The sequence below is a fragment of the Podarcis pityusensis genome (genome assembly GCF_964106645.2).
Source record: "Podarcis pityusensis genome assembly, chromosome: 6".
Taxonomy (NCBI): Eukaryota; Metazoa; Chordata; class Lepidosauria; order Squamata; family Lacertidae; genus Podarcis; species Podarcis pityusensis.
Genome location: NC_138030.1, coordinates 10,661,648 through 10,687,936, shown reverse-complemented (window position 1 = coordinate 10,687,936; position 26,289 = coordinate 10,661,648). Strand labels below are relative to the sequence as shown.

General features: G+C 43.8%; 1 protein-coding gene across 8 annotated transcripts in view; it reads left to right on the top strand.

The window, feature by feature from the left end:
• The window catches only part of CDH4 (cadherin 4), a 792,566-nt gene extending 770,154 nt beyond the window's left edge, over positions 1 to 22,412 (top strand). For all 8 annotated transcript variants that reach the window (XM_081011101.1, XM_081011100.1, XM_081011099.1 and 5 more), the window contains 5 exons: positions 1,648 to 1,881; positions 2,866 to 3,099; positions 12,003 to 12,142; positions 13,515 to 13,679; positions 21,181 to 22,412. In XM_081011101.1, coding sequence (XP_080867227.1) covers positions 1,648 to 1,881; positions 2,866 to 3,099; positions 12,003 to 12,142; positions 13,515 to 13,679; positions 21,181 to 21,387 — 980 coding nt within the window. In that variant the 3' untranslated portion in view covers positions 21,388 to 22,412. The remainder of the gene's footprint in view (positions 1 to 1,647; positions 1,882 to 2,865; positions 3,100 to 12,002; positions 12,143 to 13,514; positions 13,680 to 21,180) is intronic.
• Positions 22,413 to 26,289: the final 3,877 nt, after the last annotated feature.

Here is a 26,289-nt window from a genome sequence, read left to right as displayed (position 1 = left end):
AAGGTAAACAGCATTTCCGTGCACTGCTCTGGTTCGCCAGAAGCGGCTTAGTCATGCTGGCCACATGACCCGGAAGCTGTACGCCGGCTCCCTCAGCCAATAAAGCGAGGCGAGTGCCGCAACCCCAGACTCAGTCACAACTGGACCTAATGGTCAGGGGTCCCTTTACCTTTACTTAAATGTGTTTTTGTTGCCCAGTGAAGACCTTTTTTACCCCTCCTAGGACTTATCACCCTTTTAACATCTTTTATTGACTTAATGATTTCAACATTAGTTATTTTCACTTCCTATTAATGTAAGAGTGGTTATTTTTTACTTGTTGCTTGTACTACTTTTAGCCTCAGTTCATCTTGGGTTGCTTTGGTTTGGTTTGGTTTGGTTTGGTTTGGTTTATCTGCTATTACATTTTGATCCCAACTTTCCTCCAAGGAGCTCAAAGTGACATACATGGTTATTCCTCCCTAACTGCATTGTATCAGCACAATGACCCTTTGAAATACCGTATTTACTCGAATCTAATGCTCACCTTCTTTGGCCAAATGACGTTGCAAAAATTAAGGTGTACATTAGATTCAATGGCACATTTACACTCATCAACAAATACTTTTTAGGTTTCAAGGTTCTGAAAATTGAGGTCCACATTAGATTCCATGACGCATTAGACTCAAGTAAATATGATACATTAGACTGAGAGGCAGTGACTAACCCAAGATTCAGTGAGTTTCATTGTAACTTCCAGAAGGATATCATGGTTAATAGTATCAAAAGCTGCTGAGAGATCAAGGAGAAAGAGCAGGGTCTTGTTACCACTTTCTCCCAACAAATATCATTAAATGGGCAACCAAGGCAGTTTCGGTACCATGGCCAGGTCTAAAACCAAACTAGAATGGACATAGGTACAGTCATACCTCAGCTCCCAAACGCCTTGGGAGTCAAACGTTCTGGCTCCCGAACGATCGAAAACCAGAAGTGAGTGTTCCAGTTTTCAAATGTTCTTTTGGAAGCCAAATGTCCAACAGGGCTTCCACGGCTTCCGGTTGGCTGCAGGAGCTTCCTGTAGCCAATCGGAAGCCACACTTTGGTTTCTGAACATTTCAGAAGTCAAACGGACTTCTGGAATGGATTCTGTTCGACTTCCGAGGTACGACTGTAATCTCTAAGTATTTCTGCCATAAAATAACTTCTTCGTGACCTTTAGGGATGGAAAATTCCATAAGGATGCTGGGAACTGTAGCTGTGCGAGGGGTTTCCTAACAACTCTCAGCAAACTACAGTTCCCCAGGCCTCTTCAGAGGAAGCCATGTCTGTTATAGTGGTATAGATGTGACTTAAGTTGTGGGAAGAAACGTTTTCTTGTGTCTGTTCTGAACCAAATCCAGAACCATTTCTCAATACACCTTCTCCACACCATTCATAAAGTATCATGTTGTCTCTCCTGTATGTATTTGTACTATACTTTTTTTTAAAGTCTGAAATGCTTTAGCCTTTGCTCTCAGTGGCTTTGTCCCAATGCCTTGGTAACTGTAGTTGACTTTTCCTGTACTTTCTAAACAGGGGGCCATGGTGAGAGCAGGTCCCTCTTCCTGCCTGGCGACTTCTATGCCAACCTTAACAATCACTCACGGAAATGATCCTTCCTTCATTTAGGTATCCCCCCGGCCAGCGGCACTGGCACACTCCAGATCTATCTAATTGACATCAACGATAATGCTCCTGAGCTCCAGCCAAAGGAGGCACAGATCTGTGAAAAGCCAAACCTGAATGTCATCAACATCACAGCCGCCGATGCTGACATCGATCCAAACATCGGGCCCTTTGTCTTTGAGCTGCCAAGTGTGCCATCTGCCATCAGGAAGAACTGGACCATTACGCGGCTAAATGGTAAACCAGGCAGGCAACACCCAGCGGCATTTGCAGCTTGGCACACGACGCAAGCAAGGGAGGGGATCAGCCTTCACCCTTTCAAATTTCCTTTAGTCCTTTCCCTTTGATTTATTTTATTTTTTAAACCCCACATTCTGGCTGACATTATAGGCAAGGTAGTTAATAAGAAATTGCATGGATTGGGCCTTGAGCAGAACTCTTAAGCGCTTTCATTGGCACTCGACTTCCCCGCCCTCTAGGTTTTAATGCAGTTCATAATTATGCACCGTTATCAGGATTGAACTGGGAATAAATCATCAGTAATAGCCCGGGGGGGGAAGCTATTATCAGTCTTCCTTATGTTCCATTTTTATTGTCACAAGCCACAATCAGGATCAATGATCATTCCTCCGGCTGTAATTGCATAAAAGTCACCCTCCTTTTCTCCTTTAACAAGGAAGTAGCTTTTGAGGATGGGAAAGTAGGAAGACGGCTCGTTCATTGTCATAGGAAGAGGGAAGTGGAGAGGCTATTGAAATCAGTGAGCTGTAACTGACCTCATTGCTTGGCTTATCATAAACCTCACTCAGTGGCAGCTGGGGATGGGGAAATCTGTCAGTATGGGCTCCCTAAGTTTCTCATGTCTACAAACTTCAGTTCAGTTCCTCGCATTTCCATAACAATTTCAAAGACGTCCGGATTTCAAAGGATGACTGTGTTTTGGTTCTCATAGCGTGTTGTAGAATGTAGTTTTGCCTTTAAATACAAACCAAATTGAATTTATCCCCCTAGCCTACTTGTGGGCTTCCTTAGGCATCTGGTTGAACAGAGAGCTAGACCAGAGCCAGCAAAGATCTACTTATGTTCTTAACATAGGTCATGGGGGCGGGGAGAGGAACTTTTCATTGTGGACATGTTCTTACGATTCCTTGTGGTTCCTTCCAACCCCATGATTATATGACTCCCTCAGTGCTGCAGCTGACTCCTTTTTGCTCCCCGCAGGTGACTACGCCCAACTCAGTTTACGAATAATGTACTTGGAAGCTGGTGTCTATGATGTTCCGGTCATTGTGACGGATTCTGGAAACCCTCCTCTGTTCAACACGTCTGTCATTAAGGTCAAGGTGTGCCCTTGTGATGAAAACGGAGACTGCACCACCGTAGGAGCCGTTGCCGCAGCTGGGCTGGGAACAGGAGCTATCATTGCTATCCTGATATGCATCATCATTTTACTAAGTAAGTGTTGCAGTTCAAAAGCACCTGCACACAAGCTCTTAAAAAGGTAAAGGAAAAGGACCCCTGATGGTTAAGTTCAGTCAAAGGCGATTATGGAGTTGCAGTACTCATCTCGCTTTACAGGCCAAGGGAGGAGTTTGTCCACAGGCAGCTTTCTGGCTCATGTGGCCAGCATGACTAAACCACTTCTGGCACAACAGAACACCGTGACGGAAACCAGAGCGCATGGAAACAATGTTTACCTTCCCGCCTTAGTGGTACCTATTTATCTACTTGCACTGGCATGCTTTCAAACAGCTAGGTTGGCAGGAGCTGGGACAGAGCAACAGGAGCTCACCCCGTTGTAGGGATTCGAACCACCAACCTTCCAATTGGCAAATCCAAGAGGCTCAGCGGTTTAGACCACAGTGCCACCTGCATACCTTTACCTTTTTTACTGCATTCAAACTCTGACCCCCCCTCCAATGGTATTCAAGGAAAACCTAGTGGGCGAAGCATTAAAGCACACCCTCCTTCTTGCTGCTTTTATGCTACAGATCCCCTCCTCCTTGCTTTGCGTTAGTTTAGAGACCCAGGTTTGCCATGAGAGTCCTGACTAGAGGCTTCTGACTGAGCCAGTTAGGTATCAGCTGAGGTAAAGGTAAAGGTAAAGGTAAAGGGACCCCTGACCACTAGGTCCAGTTGTGGCCAACTCTGGGGTCACTTTATTGGCCGAGGGACCCCTGACCACTAGGTCCAGTTGTGGCCAACTCTGGGGTCACTTTATTGGCCGAGGGAGCCAGCATACAGCTTCCGGGTCATGTGGCCAGCATGACTAAGCCACTTCTGGTGAACCAGACCAGTGAACAGAAACGCCGTTTACCTTCCTGCCGGAGCGGTACCTATTTATCTACTTGCACTTTGACGTGCTTTCAAACTGCTAGGTTGGCAGGAGCTGGGACAGAGCAACGGGAGCTCACCCCGTCACGGGGATTCGAACCACCGACCTTCCGATCAGCAAGCCCAAGAGGCTCAGTGGTTTAGACCACAGCGCCACCCACGTCCCTGTTTACACACAAAGACACTACAGAGCCCACCGTTTTCATAAAATACTTTCTCAGTCATAAAAACAGAGTCACATTGGAGCCACAGCCTAATTCAACACTCAGGCACTGTCTTCTTGGTCATTCAGCGCAGTTGCTGCTCCCAGCTATCTCAAGGTTACAGCAGATCAGCAGTTTTGGGCTAGCTCTTCAGAAATGCAAAGCCCCACCCCTCTCTATTTATTATTATAAATGTATTTAGTTAATATATTTATGTAGCAGTTAATACGAAATCAGTCTCTAAGCTGTTTACAGTGGTTGTAGGTGCCTACTCGAGGTTGCTAAGAGATGACAGAGGTGTGGCCAAGTGACTCTGGTTTTCTCCTGATCTTCATCCCTTGCAAAGATGCTGTGGGCACTTAAGAGCTGCAGTTTTCAAACAGGTAGCACATGACTATTCTAACTATTCAGGAGTTCATTGCCATGACTAATCGCTACAAATAGGAAATGCTGAGTGTCCGGATGGCAGTAGGAAGCCTAATTGGTTAGCATTCGCAGTTTGAAAGCAAGATTTCCATTTCATTTCACTTTTTCATTTCATTTTTAATTTGTATATTACTATGCACAAGGCGGTTTACAATCTGAAAAAAACAACAAAATAGACAGCAAAGATCACACACGTAATAAAAACAATTTGATCCAATACGAAAAAGTCGCAATAACTTGAAAATAAACAACTCATATCAAATTCAGAAATATTCAATAATCCATTAGAATATAAGAGTAAATGGTAAAATTAAATATCAGCAAACAATAATTAAACAGTTTACACTTGTAAATTGCAATGAAGAATTATTAAACTATAATCAATAACGGCAAGTCACAATGCGTAAAATACCACAAAACATACAAAACCATGTTAACAGGTCAAACTGAGCAACAAGGACACACAACATATAAAATTATTTTAAAGAAATATTTCTGAACTCCTCTTCTCTCTCCCCAACTGCTTTTGCTGTTCTCAGAGTCAAGGTTCCCATGGACTGGAGAATAGGGAGAGGCAGGTGAGAAAAGCCATTGCTGTTCTATGGCAGACCCTAAGGCAGGTATGTCCAAAGTCCGTTTCGCAGGCTTAATCCAGCCCGCCGGTCGATTTAATCTGGCCCCAGTGGCAGTATATGTCCTGGGGTAAAATCCCACAAAAGCTTCAACAACTTTGGTCATCCCTCACACATGTTCACTTCATCAAACCTGGCCCTTTTTAAAAAGTTTGGGCACCCCTGCCCTAAGGTATCTGTTTAAGGGTGCAACTGCACATTATGTGTGGAATGTGGAAACCTACAGAAACAGAAGCACCAGAAGCCCATGTCAAGTCTTTCCCAACGGTGAGTGGCCCCAATCTCTCGCCGTGGTCCTTAGAGATGCTTACCTGTATTGTGATGTCATCGTGTTATGCATTTCCTCACTCCCACCAGCAGCAACCAATTAGAGGAAGAGTGGCTGGAGAACTCTGCCATCACGATATAAGTAAGCACCACTACATGTTAGGAAGCATTTTAGGAGCATCTCATAGACCTCTGAAGATGCCGTCCCATCCCAGGAATGGCAAAAAATGCTCAGGCATTAAAAAAAAAAGACCTACGTGGAACAGACAACAGCCTTCAGATTTACACATGCAAAATAAGCACTTTGATTTCCTGCACAATTTTTAATATACACATGCTAATTTTATAGTGACGTGATGATAATGAGCAGTAAATACACATCTGCTTTTTAAGAATGTTGAATGTAATAAAGCTTCTTAAAGCCTTTTTCCCCCCTTTGTGTTTTGCACAGCGAAAAAAATTTGCATGGGAAGGAACAGGAGCAATAAAGCACAAGATGTCTTTTTACTCCCCCCCCCCCCACATACTCTACATATAAATCATAGTCTAAAGTATGATTTAAACACTTGAGAAAATTCTGTTGACTGAAATTAACTACAGCTGAAAGACATTTGATTTAGGAGAACCCTTTTTCCATTTTCAAATCCATTACCCTGTTCTAAATTACAGATTTTATTGCAAACACATATTTTTTTACATTCATTGTCATTCTAATTGACTTTTTAATGTTCGGCAGCCACCCTAGGCTTATATCGGTGGTGAAAAATGGAATTGGGGGGTAGGAAGATCTTTCCTACTTACATTTTTATTTTCAGAATTTAGGAAGGGTGCGGGATTTAGCCCTGATAAAGAGCTATCACATAGCACTGCCATAACTCAAGTCTGGCGGTAACCTCGCCCCCAGCCATCCCACCCCCACGTCCAGGCTGCTTTAGTGCTGCTCCTCGGGCAGGGAGGGTTGGATAGAAATTAATAAATATACAAATAATGCAGCTGAATAGATAAGCCTCCTACCACCAACATATTGCGGCTACTTTCTGTTCCCGAGGCAGTTGCCTCACCTTGCCTAGTAAGAGGGCCGGCCCTGAAGCCTCAACACGTCCCCTGTCAGTTCTGTCCAAGGCATTTAAATTATCCGCCAGCAAAATGCCTCATCAGCCGCCAAGTGCTTGGCATCTTAAGCTGTGACTCTTAAGACGCTGGAGAGAAAAGCAATGCAATAGAGGGAAAACTGTGACTGAGGAAGACAATGGGCTTCAAGAAAGCTCTGCGCAGAGCAAAAGCAGGACTAGCAGCAGTAATAGAGCTTTGTGTATTTGTGCGAGCGGATAAAAAAGGCTGAGCTGGATCTGCTATTGACACTTTTGAAAGCCTCTTTTTCAAGAAAGCTGTAAAGCTGTTAATGGGACAGTTTTTCTATAAGTGTGACCAAAAAAGAAGATATATCTTTTTTTTCGGGGGGGGGATGGGGGGAACCAGCCATTATAATATTGTTTTCTCATATCAGGCAGTTTGCTTATTGTGCGAGACAAAGTGGGGTGGGTAGGCAAGACTTCAATAGTTGGCATAAATAACAGAGCTTTTTTTAAGGGAGGAGGAAATCTCTCTCTTTTGTTACATTTGTGTTTTATTCCTCCCCCCCCCAAAAAAAAAGCCCTGGAGGGAAAGTGGTAAAGAAATGTGAAGCACTCTGAAAACAATTTTGTTTTGCTAGAAAAGAAGGGAGGGCGGCCAATTGACATATGGAGGCTGTAATTAGCTGTCCGGTTCTCTTGTCCTCACTTCAGTGAATTTTTGTTGGGTAGAAATTGCAGAAAGCCCTTGGAAAAGAGAAAAGGGAGTGGGGGAATGTGGGGGGGGGGAGGAAACATCAACAACAAGCATGAGGCTTTCCCTGCCAAACGCCTTCCTCCAAATGGATTCTTTGGATATGAATCTGCTGGTGTGTGCACATCCAAAGACATTCTCTCTGTGTTCCATCTTGCATTTGGTGACATGCTGATGAAAGGAAATACTGAAGCTGGGAGACCATTTTTTTTAATTAAAAAAAAGATAAAACAAAACTGAAAAGGAATTAGAAGCAGGTTGCACTTTTTCTGCTGTGTAGCGATGCCACTGAAATCTGTACTTTGCGGCTCAGAAATATGCCCTTGCCATTTCAGTTGCTCCTGGGGAAACTGTGTTTCCCAGGTGTTACTTGTGCCTGGCATTTTGTGTAACTGGAAGTGGGGACACACTTCCTTCCCTCCTTCCTTCTTCCTTCCTTCCTGGTTGCTGCTACCCCAGAAGGAGCATGATGTGCCCCCTACCAGAGATAATACCACTCCTCTGACACCCCACACACCCCACATAATAATACAGTGGTACCTCAGGTTACATACGCTTCAGGTTACATATGCTTCAGGTTACAGACTCCGCTAACCCAGAAATAGTGCTTCAGGTTAAGAACTTTGCTTCAGGATGAGAACAGAAATTGTGCAGTGGTGGCGTGGCAGCAGCAGGATGCCCCATTGGCTAAAGTGGTGCTTCAGGTTAAGAACAGTTTTAGGTTAAGTACAGACCTCCGGAACGAAGTAAGTGCTTAACCCGAGGTACCACTGTACAATAATAATTTCCAGCAGCCTTAGCTTGCTCCCAGGATTCTTGGGGAGTGTGCCATATGCTTTTAATGTATGTCATTTACACAGCCTAATTCCAATTCATTCAGAAACAAGCTGAACCATTTCCTGATTACCAGGGCTGGGTGAGTGAGAAGGAGCTTGGCTTCTTCCCAGGCCAAGCCAGTCTGAGCCTGGGGGAGATTTCTCATTACGCTTCCGCCGTCTCTGCATTTGCAGGGTTTGGGAACAATATTAAGCAAACCTCCAAACCTGTTGGCTAGAGGCATACCCAAGATGACAGCACACACTCCTATTCCAATTGAGCTCCCTTAGCATAAATACTTAATAATTCCTCATTATTCTGAAATAAAGTCTCCCCCAATGCCGTTCTGTAGGATTTTAGCACCCAGGCAATTATCCATGGCAAAACCTCAAGACCAGCATATAGGAGTATGACCTTATTGCAGAAGCTGGGGACCTGTGTTTCAGCCTAATGGTCCCATTCCCTTGCAAGCACCCCTACGGGGATCAGCTACTAGGGGTGGATGGGTTCTGTTGTAGAAGTGGGCAGAGCAAAGTAACTCTTACCTTTGTATGGTTGGTTACATTTCAGCCATGCAAAAGTCAGAGCTTTCTATACCCACACATACCTCTCCATCCTCCTTCAAGGCAAGTAAGAAACCTTATCATAGTTCAAAGACAAATTCCAGCCAGGCAAAAGTGTGTCCTGGGAAGAGCCCAGAAGGTCAAATAGAGAGGCCTGGAAGGCCGTTTACAGAGCAGAGGTTCCCCACCCTCCTTCATAGCTGTCAAGTGTCCCTTATTTGAAGGGACAGTCCCTTATTCCAGCACCATGTCCCGCCGCTGTCCCTTATTGATGTCCCTTAAATGTCCCTTAAATGATGTCCCTTAAATTTCAAAGGAAGCAGCTCCTCTCCCTCCCTCCCTGCCGGCCAGGGAGGAGGGAGGCTCCAACTGTGTTGCTTGGCTGTGTTGCTCACCCAATAAGAAGTCTAAGAACGACTGGGGGGGTGGAGCTGGCATGCCTTGTGTGTGGCTAGTTAATGCAAGCTGAGGGGGTTTTTGAATGCTGGACGCCATTTTGTTGCACGTGCTGCTGCAAACTGCAGTGCAAAGCCAGACCGGGGAGCCATCTTAAGTTGAGGCTGCATAGGCCTTGTGGTGCATGTGATTCAGATTCTATTCAGTTGAACCTCTGGTTACAAAGTTGGTTGGACAGTGTTCTTGAAGCTACCAGCATGAGTTTGACCAGACTGCAGGAGGACAGGAAGGCTGGAGTGCCTGGAACAGGTGAGGCTGCAGGTCCCTTATTTTGGCTGCTGGTCCCTTATTTTCAAATCTGTAAGTTGACAGCTATGCCCTCCTTACAGCAGTGGCTGCTCCCCATTGGGACTGATAGGATGGGAGGCAAGGAGACCAATAGTAGGTAGAGCCAGAGTCCATTGAAGGCGGAGACTACTAATTCTAGTTTGGTCCCCATCCTTCTGACTGCTGTGTCCTATTAAGGTGGCACTGAAACTAAGAGGAGGAAACTGGCAAGCGGCAGAACCCCCTGGACTGGGGGTCTGTAGCAAGGCAAGTGAGGGCTGGTTGAGGTTCAAGGGGCATTGCTCCATCCACTGTTACAGACCAGTCTCCATAGCTGCCTTATAGTGTTGAGCACACAAAGACCCAATGTGCTTCATGGCAGTGGAGGGATTTAAACCTGGACATTCCCCAGTTCTCCAACCTTGACACTGCGTTGGCTCTGCATACTAATTGTGGCCATTTTCCCAGGCGGGTAGGAAATGGGTAGGACAACTTCTGATGGCGAAAGCAGCAGTCAACTCTTTTAATTGCACTAAGCTCCTCTTCAAGTAAAGAGAAGAGAGGAAAGTTTATCTAGGCTGGCCCAAACCAGATCTGCAGTTCCTCGATTTGCTTTCTCTCCTTCAGCAAAACCCACCAGCACTTTTCAGTAAAGAGTTCAAAGACGCTCAGATCTGCTTTCCAAGTAGAGCAGCTGAAAGAGTATCACAGTGCATTTGTTAATGTGATTTTGGATATATAGAAAGCCCATAAAGACGAGGAGAATAAGTCCAAATTTGATTATGCGAGCTAATGTTTTATCCAGCCTCTGTTGCATTCCTTCTGAGAGAATCGCACATCATTAAAATGAAATTAGCCCAGCTGCAACAACTTGCAAATTCAAAAGGATTTATTCTTTCCAGAGAGTAGGGCTGAGGGGGTGGGGAGGGGAAGCAGCCTATAGAATTAGCTGGCCTCATGGCTGGTTTTAACATGTTGGTGTGCCTCTTTGGGTGCATTTGAGAACGGAAACAATTCTTTTCCAAAATGGCCACTTTTCTTTTGGGTGAAATGCTTTGCTTGTGGCTGCCTTGGTCCCAGGGAGAGAGACACTGTGGTCCCATCTGTCATGGGTGCTTTAGCTGAGATTCCTGCAATGCAAAGGGTTGGACTAGATGGCATGATGTTCTGCCCTGGACCCGTTGTTGTCCAACGTCTTTATAAATGACTTGGATGAAGGAATTTGAGGGGATGCTCATCAAATTTGCCGATGACACCAAACTAGGGGGGTAGCTAATGCCGCAGAAAACAAAATCAGAATTCAAAATGAATTTAACAGATTGGAGAACTGGGTGCAAGCTAACAAAATGAATGTCAGTAGGGACAAATGTAAGGTTCTGCACTTAGGCAGGAAGAAGTGGAGAAATATAGGACTTTGTTCAGCCTTACAGGGATACTCTTGCAAGCACAATGTACATGAGGAAGGATCGTATCAAATGTGTATAAATTAATCAAATATAATTGATCAGGAAAAGCTCATTAATCAAGCTGACTAATAAGGGTGCTTATCAACCTACGGAAAGCAATAGAACGCCATTTGGTTTTCCCCCTCAACATTGTTGCTTAGTCAGGCCAGCAACAGCTTAATATTTACATTTCTTTCATTTTTGAAGTGTACATCACATTCCGTGCCGCAAAGCAACATGCCACACTGGTAACAACACCGTAATAGGAATGCCACAGTAGAAATTCCCAAAGCAATCAAAGCGGCAAGCAACAACTATTAATTTAAAATGAAATCCAGCATATCTGTCGTACAGCTAGATTTTAAACACCGTCCCAGGAATCATGGTGGAGTTAAATTGCCCTGGAATGCCTCCGTAAGCAAATGATATCCCTTTACAGATTGAAGTCAACAAAATGGACAGCTGGGTTTTCTTTGGAAGAACATCCCAAGGTGTTTCCATGCCCTCTAGGAAAGTGGCAAGTGGCATGCCCTCCAGGTGTAGTTGGACTATGGACTTGAGCATCTCGTCATTTCTCCATGAACCCCCAACCCACTACCATGTCAGTCTACTTCCTGCCTCTGATGAAGTAGGCTGCTGTCAATTGAAAATTTAAAAAAATCACATAATATAGCAGTATCTAAGCTGCAGCATAGGTTAACATGTACAGAGCACCTCATAGCTAACCAGGAAGTCATTATCTCTCATTTCAGGCTGTGCTGTGTGATGCGCTAAAAGCAAGGAACTATACAGTTTGTTCCCATCTTGTTTAGCTGAAATACGCACCTTGGTGATATTCCGTGTTCAGGTGATGGAACTATTTACAGTGACCTCAACCCTTAACTCTGGCTTAATAAACATGGCTCCTAATAGCACAAGAGGGGGGCATTTATTTCCCCCGTCTGTTTTGAGTTTTGCAGCTCCACTCCCAGACAAACCATCACCTCTATAATAATCAATTGTAGAGAAAAGGCGAGGGCACTTTTAATGGCCTCCTTGTGGCTGAATTGCTAGCCCATGGGGGACAGTTAATCATCTCACTCAGCTGCATCTCTTCCATTGTGTTTCTGTTTCTCCCTGCAGCCATGGTTTTGCTGTTTGTGGTGTGGATGAAGCGCAGGGAAAAGGAGCGTCACACAAAACAGCTTCTCATCGACCCTGAGGATGATGTCCGGGATAATATTCTGAAGTATGATGAGGAAGGAGGTGGAGAAGAAGACCAGGTGAGGAGAGCATCTTCATGGTCCAGCTTCCTACATGTAGACTCACAGTTTAGACGACTCTGTAACAACTCCATGGCTGCCACATGTTGTATTTAGGGATGGACAAGCCTGGCAATTTTGGTTTTTCTCAGTTTCTCATTTTTTCCGAAGTTTAGTTTTCCGCATTTCTGCATCAGTTCCTGGCTGTTGTTTTTAAGGTCCTCATGAAAATTCACTGGTCTTTTCATGTGAATTTCTCCCAATATACACAAATTTGCCTTAATTCCCCCCAATATACACATTTTTGCAAGCAATTTTCCCTAATACATTGGCTTTTTGTATGTTACTTTCACTAATATATGCATTTATGTGTGCACTTGACCTTCGTGTGCACATTATTTTGCTGGAGAATTTTGCCACAAGATTCGCAGAAGTGTGAATTTTTAACAATAGCTTTGTTTCTGTTCATGGCTTGTTTCAGGGAGTGTGAATTAAGTAAGTCCACATTAAAACTCAAGCTGAACTCACTTTCTGCCCCATCCCTCGACTGGTACTTGAACATCAGCCCAAAGACAGGACTTGGTTGGGCTGCAATTTGTAAACTTCCGTATGCTGCTGAGGACACCCTATTTGAACTGCTTGCAAACTGGTTTTTGCTGGATTCTGAGATTTCATCACTCCATACTTTACGGAATCCATGCCCAATCCAAAAAGGGTCAAACATGAGTTCAGGGCTGCTCAATGCTCTTTATAACACAACATTCATAGTTGACATACAGCCCTCCCCAGAGCCAGTTTTCTGTAACTTGCCATGCCAGTTTGCACTTAATTTGTAATCTGGTTTTATTTTACTTGGGATGCAATCCTATACCTACTTACCTGGTAGCAAGCTTTACTGAACTTAATGGGGTTGATTGCTAAGTAAAGAGTGTAAGGGATTACAATCTGGGAAATCGGTGTGACTATTCTTAATAAACTGCAGATCAGAACTTGGAAGGCTAACTCAACCCTAAAGCCTGTAAGGTAGCAAAACAGGTACATTGGACTCTGTTCCTCTCCTCAACTCACTCTGAGATCTTTGCTGTCAGGTGTCCAAATATGAGCTGAATAACTGATTATTAAAGGGCAATGCTAGATTGTCTTTAGCTCCCCAATGTGCCTTGGAGCACTGTTCAGCTGCCTCCAGCAAACAATCAATATCACATGAGTCACGTATGTTTAAATAGGTGCAGGCATCAATGCCCAATGCCACATGGTGGAATGGTTCTGCCTCAATTCCAGTTGAACTTGAGCCAGTGAGGTTATTTACAGACCTCTGCAGCATAGAGGCACTTGAAGGGTTTTCAGTGAAAAGCCGCCTGAGCCTCACTCTCTGCTTCTCCATTTGTTACAGGATTATGATTTAAGTCAACTTCAGCAGCCAGAGAGTATGGATCACGTCTTGAACAAGGCAAACGGAGTCAGACGGGTAGACGAGAGACCAGTTGTTGCTGAGCCCCAGTATCCTATAAGACCTGTAATCCCCCATCCTGGGGACATCGGGGACTTTATTAATGAGGTACATACTTGAAGGCTTCCCAGGACGGCTGCTGGAGGCTCGTATAGCCAGCAAAGGCTACTGATGCAATTAACTTACACAGAGTTCAAAATTAGATGCATGTGTGCATGAAAGGGGGCCTGCCAATTTTTGCCGATAGCTTTTTCCTCCCAAAAAATTGTTACTATTTTATTTGTTAACAGCAAGATCCTAAGCATGTCTGTTCAGATGTAAGTTCCAGTTTATCTATTTGGGATTTACTCCCAGGTAACTGTGCCTAGGGACGTGGGTGGCGCTGTGGGTTAAAACACAGAGCCTAGGACTTACCAATCAGAAGGTTGGCGGTTCAAATCCCTGCAACGGGGTGAGCTCCCATTGCTTGGTCCCTGCTCCTGCCAACCTAGCAGTTCGAAAGCACGTCAAAGTGCAAGTAGATAAATAGGTACCACTCCGGCGGGAAGGTAAACGTTTCCTTGCGCTGCTCTGGTTCACCAGAAGCGGCTTAGTCATGCTGGCCACATGACCTGGAAGCTGTACGCCGGCTCCCTCGGCCAATAAAGCGAGATGAGCACCGCAACCCCAGAGTTGGCCACGACTGGACCTAATGGTCAGGGGTACCTTTACCTTTACCTTTAACTGTGCACTGGGGAAATATTTTTGGACCCTCCTTAACCCTTAAAGATACTAGCACATAGTGTAAAATGGGCATTGCTGAGCTAAGCGTACCAGAAGGAATTCAACGTAGTACTAAGCAGATAACTCCCGCCACTCACCTGATGGAATGATCTGCCCTTCCCTTCCCTTGCAGGCTGTTCCAGGGGTTCCCCAGACCTTCCTCACAGCCAATTGGGGTGCATGAGGGAAAGAGAGCAGGAAAACCATGTTGCACTTGCAGAAATCCTTGCGTGGGCTTGCACTGGTGGGACACTTTTGCTGAATTTTGCCCATCAAGAAAGAGTACAACAAGAACAAATTTGTGAAAGAAAATACATTTTACCACACTTAAAACAATAGAGCAGACCAGTAGCATAATCGGTGCTTAAAATGCTTGGGTAAATTAGGGGCAATGCGCAATGCACTCATTCCATAAGTGCAAAAATTTACACTTGGGTAACAGAACATCACACACACACACACACACACACACACACACACATGCCTGCCCCAAATCTGCTTCGGAGGCTAGAACAGATTTCGGGAGCTCACAGAGGGGAGAAGTTCCAAAGTTCCATTGTGCAAGCAGAAATTCTTGCACTAACAGAACAAATTGTGTAGCACTTCTTTGGATACAACCCAAGGTTTTTAACCTAGCACCAAAACAGTAGTAGGTTTCTATGTGGCAAACAGTTGTTTATTATCATATATTACAAGTACACTCCGATATTCTCCCAAAATTATCCTCCAACGAGACTTATATATGGGCCTTGATCCGAAGATCTCCAGTGCTAGTTCTGTACACACCAAGGGAACTTTAGATATGAAACATTCAAACATTTGCTCTCCATGCTGCGTGAAAAAAGTCTTTCGGAACTGAGACAAATTTCCAAAGCAGTGTGTGGCATGTTGTAGAAGTCCTGCTGCTCCAAGGGTGCATTTGTATTCAAGAATGGTGAATTCAATGAATAATGTCCACTTAACACCAACCCACTCTCCCCTTAGCCTAGCAGAAACCCTGAAGCAGGTCTTTATGGAGAGCCCAGGGAGGGAGCTGTATAGAGCTCTGTTAACCAAGACATTCATCAACAGAGTCTTAAATCCATAGTCAAGGTTCAATAGAAAATACTAAAAATTGAAGTTTTCATGCCCAAGTCCTCGAATAGTCCTTTGAACCTCAGCCATCATTTCCAGGTGGTCTACCATCCAAGGCTGAACCTACTTGGCTTCAGCGGTAGAACTGCACCATGCGCCTGAAAATTCCTGCATACTCTGAAATGTCACGCAGTGTTATTCGTTTATTTGCTTGCTTAATCACAGCACTTCTATTCTGACTTTCCAACAGATTGCCTAGCATAAAGCAAGCCTATCTGAAATCAAATCAAGCAATAAAATCCCATTTTAACAGCAAATCAAAACTGTATAAGCAACATACACACTGCAAAGTAGCAAAGAGGGGAATGGGTTGCTTCGTCCAACACAAGGAGGTAGAAGTCACAGAGCTCCTAAGAGACATGAGCACACGAGAAACCTAATAATGGTGACAGAGCTATGAAACCTCAACCCCACCCCCAAACCTAGGGGCACTGGAGACTTTGTGAGTGAGTTATGCTCTTTAAATGGGTGTTCCAAAAGGCCAACATCCATGACTTTCTTTTTTTCAAATGCTTTTTATTGAGATTTAAGAACACCAACACCAGCCAACAAAAACATCAAGTCTTATTACATATATCCTACTTTATGCTCCATAGAGCCGTTGACTTCCGTCCTTCCCTTCCGCAAGTTTTCTTATTCCAATCTATAATTCACAGTTTCATTGGTTAAAAATTACACCGTGACATAAGATTTAATTCAATCCTGCCAACGTTTTCATATTTCTACAGTTCTCACTTATATAAACCATAAATTTACTCCATTCTTTTTAGTACTTCATCTCCTCCTGATTGCGAATTCTGTGTGTCAATTTTGCCATTTCCGCGTATTCGACCAGCTTTATCTGCCATTCCCTTACAGTCGGAATCTCCTGTAACTTCCACTTTTGGGCTATCAGAACTCTAGCTGCTGTTGTTGCATACAGATATAATCTTTGGTCTGTCTTCTTAATATCTTCTCCCACCAAACCTAGCAAAAATTCTTCCGGTTTTTTTGGAAAAGTGTATTTAAACATCTTTTTTAACTCATTATACATCGATTCCCAAAACTCTTTTATTTTGTTACATGACCACCACATGTGGTAAAAATCACTGTCCTTTTCCTTGCATTTCCAGCAGGTTTTGCTACTTGTCCTATACATTTTTGCCAGTTTGGTGGGAGTGAGATACCAATGATAGACCATTTTCATAACATTCTCTTTTAAAGCGGAGCATGCAGTGAATTTTAGACTCTCGTTCCAAAGTTTAGCCCATGCATCATAGTCTATGTTACAACACCCATGACTTTCATTCAACAAGTTCAACATCCAACGAGTTATGAAAGGATATATTGCTTTATCCAGGGAGCAAAGTGTGAGACCAGAAGGATCTTTGGCCTCATTCAGCAGATCTCTGTCTTTTTTTGCTCACATGATACCATGGACATTCCACCTGGAAAGGTGGGGTGTGAATGTAATAAAGTACCAGTACTCTCTGTTCTTTCGCGGTACAGATTGCATTCTTGGGGTCCATGAGAATTGGGATGCATAAACAGGAGCCCCTGGACAGGACCAATAAGTGCAATCCACTGCCCTTCAAGAGTGCCAATATTCCCCCATGTGGGTCCAGTGGCCATGTGTGGAAATATCACCACAGGGAGGGAGAGGGAAGAAATCAGCAAGTGGTACAACTCACACAGGTGCCAACAGGGAGTGGAGAATCAGGGATTTGCCAAAAGTACAGGATAACTCCCTGAGCAGGCACTGCAACTGTATTTAGCAAATGTTTATCAGTACCACAATTTTCTTTGCCACCAATCTGGCTTGGAAACATGTTTTTAAATTAAGAATAATAGAAACAGCCCCAGATTCCACAGCAATAGCTGTGGAACATTTGCAATCACGGTCATGCAGTCTCCCATGCTTGCTTGTCTGAACTTGAGCCTTCCGGAAAAGGAATGAATTCCCCCGTGCATTTCTCGAAACTGTGCATTTAATATTTTTCTTTAATTTGCCAACTTGATCCTTTTACTATTGAAAAGACAGGCGGCGTGTTTGCAAACCAATCGATGCTTTATTTCCTCTGAGGCGAAAATGTGATCCATTTCATAAAGCCTGATACATCAATGTGGGAGCAATTTAATTTTGTTATTATATCCATTTCCTGCTCTTGAGACATTTTGTTCTCGGTTTTTAATCATTAAAAAATTCTTCCTCTCTGCCCACTGTGGTGCACACCAACCCCATTTACATGCTTCTGGAGACCGGCAGGAATTCCTCTCCTTAAACTCATGCTTCTCATTCCTCATACTGCGTGCGAGGCTCTCACCCATCAAAAATGTGCCCCCTGTTACTCTTTTCACACAATAATCACACACATAATCAGTGCATATAAAGGGGAGAAGGATTGTGCCTGTTGATAGGGAAGTAGGGAGACAGCGATTTACATCCCGTCCTGTGGTCATCTCAAGCAACGCTGTTCACATTCCGCTGCAGTTTGGCTTCCACTATAAAATGTACATTATTCATCTCACTATCCGCTGTGGCCAAAATTAACATAATTAATAATGTAGTCCATTTCAATGGAGGGAAAATGTCAAAAACAAAACAGAAAGTAACATAATTTTACACAACATTGTTGTTGTTGTCTAGTAGTTTAGTTGTGTCCGACTCTTTGTGACCCCATGGACCAGAGCACACCAGGCACTTCTGTCTTCCACTGCCTCCCGCGGTTTGGTCAAACTCATGCTGGTAGCTTCGAGAACACTATCCAACCATCTCGTCCTCTGTCGTCCCCTTCTCCTTGTGCCCTCCATCTTTCCCAACATGAGGGTCTTTTCCAGGGAGTCTTCTCTTCTCATGAGGTGGCCAAAGTATTGGAGCTTCAGCTTCACAATCTGTCCTTCCAGTGAGCACTCAGGGCTGATTTCCTTCAGAATGGAGAGGTTTGATCTTCTTGCAGTCCATGGGACTCTCAAGAGTCTCCTCCAGCACCACAATTCAAAAGCATCAATTCTTCGGCGATCAGCCTTCTTTATGGGCCAGCTTTCACTTCCATACATCACTACTGGGAAAACCATAGCTTTAACTATATGGACCTTTGTCGGCAAGGTGATGTCTCTATTTTTTAAGATGCTGTCTAGGTTTGACACAACATTAGCAGATTCTAAATGCAATGGTGGCGAATACCACTCAAATTTGCTCCCATGATTTCCGTTTCTGACCTCAGATGAGCATGTAAATTGTGGCCATTTCTGCTCCCGTTTCCATTTCGGATGGAATTATCTGATGTCTGATGGAATTCCCTCACACAAGAACATAATAAGAGGCCTTCTGGATCACGACAGTGGCCCATCTAGTTCAGCATCCTGTTCTCACAGTGGGCAAATAGGTACTTGTAGGAAACCCATAAGCAGAATCCAGGAACAAGAACACTCCCCTCCCCTGTGATTTTCAGTACCTGCTGGCCCAGCTCTCAACATCTATAAATCAGCGCCAAGTTCAAAACAGAGCTGTAGGTTCTGTTTGATCATTGGAATAAACACATGGAATTTGCAGACTGGGCTGAGTACTACCATCTCAATTCCCTGCTGCAAATAATAATAATAATAATAATAATAATAATAATAATAATAATAATTTATTTTATTTATACCCTGCCCTCCCCAGCCAGAGCTGGGCTCAGGGCGGCTAACACCAATAAAATCACAGTAAAAACATAAGGCGGGGGGACCAATTTAAAATACAGGTTAAAATGCAATTTAAAATGCAGCCTCATTTTAAAAGTAGCCCATAGATCAAAACCATAAGGGGAGGGAAACATAAGGGTCAGACTGAGTCCAAACCAAAGGCCAGGTGGAACAGCTCTGTCTTGCAGGCCCTGCGGAAAGATGTCTAGTCCTGCAGGGCCCTAGTCTCTTGTGACAGAGCGTTCTACCAAGTCGGGGCCAGTACTGAAAAGGCCCTGGCCCTAGTTGAGACCCATCTAGTCCAAGATCCTATTTCCCATGCCCAACCAGGTGTGGGATGGAAGCCCACAAGCCAAACGTGAGCATAATAGTGCTCTCTACACTTGTCCTTCTCAGCAGCTGGTATTCATAGTGCCTCTAATGCTGGAACTAGTAAATAGCCATCATGACTAGTAGCAATAGACAGCACGTTGATTTTAAGTGCAACTCTTGTAAAAGATGGCTGATTACAGAGCTTATCCCCTCTCCTTTGACAGAGCAGGGGACGAGAGAGAGAATCTTCATCAAATAAGTAGCCCAAACTAGCATCTGCTAATTTGATTTACGAGAACGTGAGTGAATTATCCCTCTCTCTCTCTCTCTCTCACACACACACACACACACACACACACAGGCGTACAAGGGCAGCAGATCAGTTTCTGTTTTAGCGGCACAGAACCAAATGCATGGTTTCATGCAGGTACAGTTGGATTGATGCTACATGTATATGCAGCATGATCCCGTGCATGTTTACTTGGAAGTAAGTCCAGCACCTTTAAATGGGCCTTATTCACAGGCAAGTATGCATACGATGCATTGCAGTCTTAAACTGGTCTAACGGCTCTTTGCTGTGACCAGCAAACCCTGGCAACAGTAACTCTGCAAGAGAAGCTAGGAATATCAGTACAGTGGTACCTTGGTTCTCGAACTCAATCCATTCTGAAAGTCTATTTGACTTCCAAAACATTCGCAAACCAAGTCACGGATTCCGAGTGGCACAGGCGCCCCGGAAACAATAGCCGACAACCGCATTGGACATTTGGCTTCCGAAAAACATTTGGAAACCGGAACACTTACTTCCGGGTTTTCGGCGTTTGGGAGCCAATTTGTTCATCAACTAAGCCATTCAAGAACCAAGGTTCCACTGTAGTCTCGCAAAGGTAGAGTTATCACGATTCTTTAAGGGACACTGACAGTTAAACTGATTTTTTTTAATTTAAAAAAACCATAAACATGTGCAGTGTAGAGATATGGCCATAGGGTTGTATCCAACCAATATCTTGTTCCTCTTGCACAACAGAACTTCCCTTCCTTCTCCTCTCCCACCTGAACCCAAAATCTCTTCTGGGAGTTTCCCCAACCGTCCAGAGTTAATTTAGGTGGGGAGCACAGTGAGAGGCAAGGGAAGGGAAGTTCCGTTGCACAAGGGGTAGTCCAACATACACACCATGCTAAGTAACATTATGATGCTACTTTAAATGGTCGTGGCAGTTGCTAGGAGACACCCATTCCCACCCCAGAGCTACAATTCCCTAAGCTCCTTGGGAAGAGGGATTTATTGTTAAATGATTCTGGAGACGGTAGCTCTGTGAGGAGAACAGGGGCCTTCTAACACAGGCATAGGCAAACTCCAGCCCTCCAGATGTTTGGGACTACAATTCCCATCATCCCTGACCACTGGTCCTATTAGCTAGGGATGATGGGAATTGTAGTCCCAAGTATCTGGAGGGCCGGAGTTTGCCTATGCCTGTTTTAACAAGTCTCAACACACCCTTGACAAACTACGGTACCCAGAATGCCTTGGGGAAAGCCACAGCTGCTTAAAGTGGCACGTGACTGCCTCAAATGAATGGCGCGAAGGTGGCTGAAGTCCTGATACAGATGGGATGACTTTGCCGGATGCAACCCTTCTGCGTTAAGCTCTGCGCCATGGAGCCACGTTTAGGGTGCTCCTACGAGTGATGCTTCCGGCGCGAGGTAACCTCTTCCTTCTTCTCCTTTGATATTCCAGGGCTTGAGAGCGGCAGATAATGACCCGACGGCCCCACCGTACGACTCCCTTCTTGTCTTTGACTATGAGGGCAGTGGTTCAACAGCAGGGTCCGTCAGCTCACTTAACTCCTCGAGCTCCGGAGATCAAGATTACGACTACCTTAACGACTGGGGGCCAAGGTTCAAGAAACTGGCGGACATGTACGGGGGAGGCGAGGACGACTAAACTGACCTCACTTTATTGTTTTGCAAAAGGAAAAAGAAAGAAAGGAAGAAAGGAAAGCTATAGCATTAGAAGAAGATGATGATGATGAAGATGAAGAAGTAAAAAAAGAAACCCAGTGTTGAGGAAGAAAGGAGTGAAAGCAGACTAAACAAGAACTGTACAGAAGTGGCAGCTTTTTTAAAATTAATATCTCCTGCTGACTGTATTCCTTTGAGTGGTGACTTAGAAAGTTTATTTTCCTCTCTTTTTTTTCTTTATTTCTGTTTCTCTCTCTTTCCCCCCCCCCCTTTTTAAAGAACATCGAGCTGTCTAGCATGAACACTCGTCTCTGCTGCGGTTGTGTGTTTTTTTGTCCCCCCCCCAAAAAAAAATTGTTTTTCTTTTTCCCGATGTGTCAGCAGGGATATTGCTTGGTCTATCCACTTTATGACTAAAGGGAGTGAAAGGCACTCTGTCTTAACTTGAATTTCTTAGAACAGAAGCACTGTTTTTAAAATATATATACAGATATATATATTTGAAAGTGCCTTTTGGTACACGTATCAGATTCCCTCAATCTCAGGAGTGTTCAAAAGAAACAAACAAAAATAATTTACGTTTCCACCGTCTTGGACACCACACTCTATATGACCCTATGCCAGTTCTAGCTGGGAAGGAATTAACAAAACAAAAACCAGGAACTATGGAATGGTTTCTCTTTTTGGGCCTTTTTGCTATTTAAAAAAAATAATGGGCAAGTTGTTTGTGGGGTGGGGGGGGGGAAACTAAGGAAGAAAGATGCTTTGAATTAAAACAAAAACAAAAAATCTGCTATCTTTTGGCCTAAAGCAGATGGTGAACTGAGTAAACCTGTTGTGTATATATAATTCATTGTTTAGCCGATGCAAACTATCGACCTGGGTTTTCTCTTTGTGACCTGGTCACACGTGATGTAGCTTCCTAGAACAATAGCATTGGTTAGCCTTTGGTGCGTGTGACACAAAAGACCTTGCATAAGCCCAACAGTAAATGATGACAAGACCAAAGGCCGCTTGTGTGTGAGAGTTGTTTTTCTTCCTTTTATTTTCGTTGAAGCTCCCTCCACCTGCTGAATCCCATCCACCATGGTTAGGTAGTACGTTTCTTATCAGATGTTCACCCTGATGAATGTGGAATTCTGCGCGAATGTTCGGAACGCAGAACTGTGAGCAACTGAAGAAATGGTTTTAGGGAGGCTGTGGAAGCTCTGTCACCGGAGATTATAAAATGGGGCGGCTCGTATACATGGTTCAGCCACATGAACTCCAGTGCATTGAGTTGCATTGTGTACAGCCCCAGATTACCTGTTTTGAAGCCTGTGTGATGTTGCCCAGAATTTCCACCCTTTCCATAGCATAGCAGGTAGGTGGAGCTAAACACAAGCAAAATGTAGATATAAGCCATTTGGTAGGTGGGTTGGTGGACGGGAAATCAGTAAGTACCCAAATGAAGAAATTGCCCATCTCTGTTTTGAAGAGTTGCAAACTTAGTATAGGGGGCCATTGCTATAGGTCAGTTTTCAGTGCCAATAGAAGCAGGTGTTTGAGGCCCTTGAAATCGTTTGCGTGCTCTTTCACCATCAGAAGTAGACCCAGCAAAAGCCACTGTCTTACTAGGGTTATGCCATTTGTTCTCTTGAGATTTTTAAGGAGGAGACTAGTTAGGCCTGCAGGCCGGAATGGTTTTAGTCTATGGTTTATTGCGTCAAGTCAGCTGATATACTTGCCCACATAATCTGTTCCATGAATCAGCAAGGAAAACCAATGAACTTAATTTTAAAAGCACACGCAGACTGAAAGAGCATAGCAATTAATCTAGCGTATTTACCTGACCATTTATTTGTATGTTGCTCCATTGTCAAAAGGAAGGTACTTCAGAGGGTCCTTGTTTTGAAGAGTTAAGTCCCCACAACGTGAGGTGCTGGTCAGGGTTGGTTCAAGAAACATTTCTGCCCAAATCAGTTGTACTGCACATGATCCAAGTAATGGAGCCCAGGACCCTTGAGCTGCTCGCACATATTGGTACTCAACAAAACTTTGCTATCCCAGACAAACTTTTGGGCTGCTTGAATAGTCAGCCCAGTCCAAATCTCAAATTCAAAACTGCTTGTATGTGCTAAAATTATATCCAACAGGCATTTGCCACATGATGAGTTTTGCTTCTGAATACAGCTCACATGGTGTGGTCTGGCATTGATCATGTTCTCCTGAGGCCTACTAGAACTAATGTTCTCCAGAACATAGAAAGCACCAGCTCTTGCCATGTACTGAGGAGCATTAAGGAAAGATTAACGTTATAAAAACAATGGGAGACAGTTATGTTGCAATAACTATAATCATGTCAAAAATTAACAGGCAGATCAAGCCTACTACAAAATTAAGACAGCCTCCTTTGCCCTCAGTCAGGGAAGACACCAGAAAAATAAAAGGAAAGAAGTGTAAGTACGTCCAATAAAGACCCTCAGGAAAGCACACAGGAGGAGGGAAGATGCTTTTTGATCCTCAAGAGAGAGTAAGCACTACAGCATTCCTTTCTGCAATTATTTGAAAGGAATGGTAGTGAGCTATTATTTTTCTCAGTCTAACATAGACCTTGAGAAGCCATAGCTCAGTGATAATTAACCTGTTTTGCGTACAGAAGGTCTTGGTTCAGCGTTCGAAGTTTGCCTAGAGAAATGCCTAGGAAATGCGTCAACCTGGAGAACTGCTGTCAGCCAGAATAGATAATACGCCACAGTCTGACTCATGATGAGACCACTTCATAATTCATATGATATCCACAGGGTGGAGTCCAAGAAGAGACTGCATTTCCTGTGGCGAGAATCTGCACCGCCATAGAGTGGCCAGCTTCACATTTTGAGAACTATTGGGTGCAGTGCTGGGTTATTCGTACTACTGATATCCCCAAGAGAGATGTCTTTAGTATCATTCTGTGCCTCTACAACAGGATGGGGAAGGTGTGGCCCTCCATATGCTGTTAAACTCCTTCAAATCCCAGCCATCATCGCCAATAGTCACAGATGATAGGCACTGTAGTCACAGCAACATCTGGGAGGGCCACAAGTTCTCCATCCCAGCTCTCTGGGAAAGAACCACTAAATACTTGCCCTTTGTCCTACAGAGATGGTCAACGTCCATAAGGGGTGCTATTTTCCAGACAGTAATCTGGGAGGCAGGATGTGTTCCGACACACAAACTGGCCCCTTGCATGTGATCAGGCTCTGTATTGAAGTTGGCTCCATGTAGAATTGAAGGCTTCCCAGATACGAAGACCTGCCACTTGAGCATGGTTGGGACATTGCATGTGAAACCCAAAGAGAGATGCAATGTTGGTGTGTGACTTATCTATATGTCGTACAACCTGTATGCTTCTCCCTTGATTAAAATTTGGTTGGGCCACCAGGTACCAAAATTGCTTTGGGGATCACCAATATGCCATCTGGGGCCTACAACATGAGCATCTCTTGAATGTCATGAGCCAGCTTGATGCAAATATATGTAAACCAGCTCATGTCTGTCCTGATGAATAGGTACTTTGTTGTGTAACCAATGCCTATTGGATGAGAACAAAGAGCCAGAGGTATAAATAGGTATCGTGTGATTAATGTGTTTAAATGGTGACAATTCAGCCACTGATTTGCTGCATTCTGATGGGACCTCACTGTTATAAATGGTAGCATACTATCTTTTGTTTTTAAATAGGGTCAGTATTTATTTTTTATTTTTTAAAAAAACCATCTAGATTATGTGCTTTCTTTAATCAAACAAAAGGTTTTTTTTCTCCCCTTTAATGATTTGGACTAGTGAGGTTTATGTCTAATGTTTGTACAATTATTTAGATTGCATGGCTGTGTAATGTAAAAACCACATTTAATGGATTATGAGCCACTTAATTGTGCTATGAAATCTTGGATTATCTATGAGTTAAACAATAAGAAAGATGTCCTGCTGCAGCAGGTTGGAGGAGGAGGAGGAAAATGTAGGAGAGCTTAGATATTATTTCTGTTAAATCCAAGAATGTGCACAGTTTTAGGGAAATGATATCGGATTATCCATGAGGGATGGGGCTGATCCTGCTTCCCCCCCTTCTTTTTTTCCAATCTACAAATTAATTCTCATTTGGAAGTTGAAAAAGGGAGGGGAAAGAGCGAGGAGAAATGTAATTCAAGTGGATGTTGTTTTAAAAGACTGTCTCAGAATGCAAGCTCCTTTGTCTATAGACTTTGAAAGTGCTCCTCGCGCATTTTATATTTCATTGTATCATATTTTCTATAAAATGCAATTTCTGTAAATTAACGAGCATTTGAAATGTGTCGTGTCTGATAATGGAATGTGGTTTTTTTAAAAAAAAAAAAGTATTCTGGAGGGAACATTCTGTCTTATCGTTCATGATTTTACTCACTGGGGATGCAATTTCATTGCCATTTGGTAACCAGCCACAATCCACACTTTTGGTGCATATAGACTTCCCACACACATAACTTCTCCCCCTTCGCCCTGCCACCTCGTACCCTTTAAACAGCAGGCTATATCAAAAGCTACTTTTGAAACTCCCAAAATTACAAAAAAAAATAATTGTTAACTATGCAAACATAGCAGGAGAGGGGATGCTATTGCTTGCACATGACTTGATTGTGCTATTGTTGAGACTGTGGCCTGTGACTCCAATCAACCACTTAAGCCAGAGCATTTGGATTTAAGTCATTTGCACCCCAACTCCCAACTTTAATAAGTCACTGGGCAATCCAACCTATCTTTGCACTAGACTGGGGCTGGGACGCTGGGACGAGGTGTCCCTCTTCCCAGAAAGGAAACCCTATTGGAGAACCATCAGCAGCCAAAATAGACAGTTCTGGGCTAGATGGGCACAGCTTCCTGTGTACCA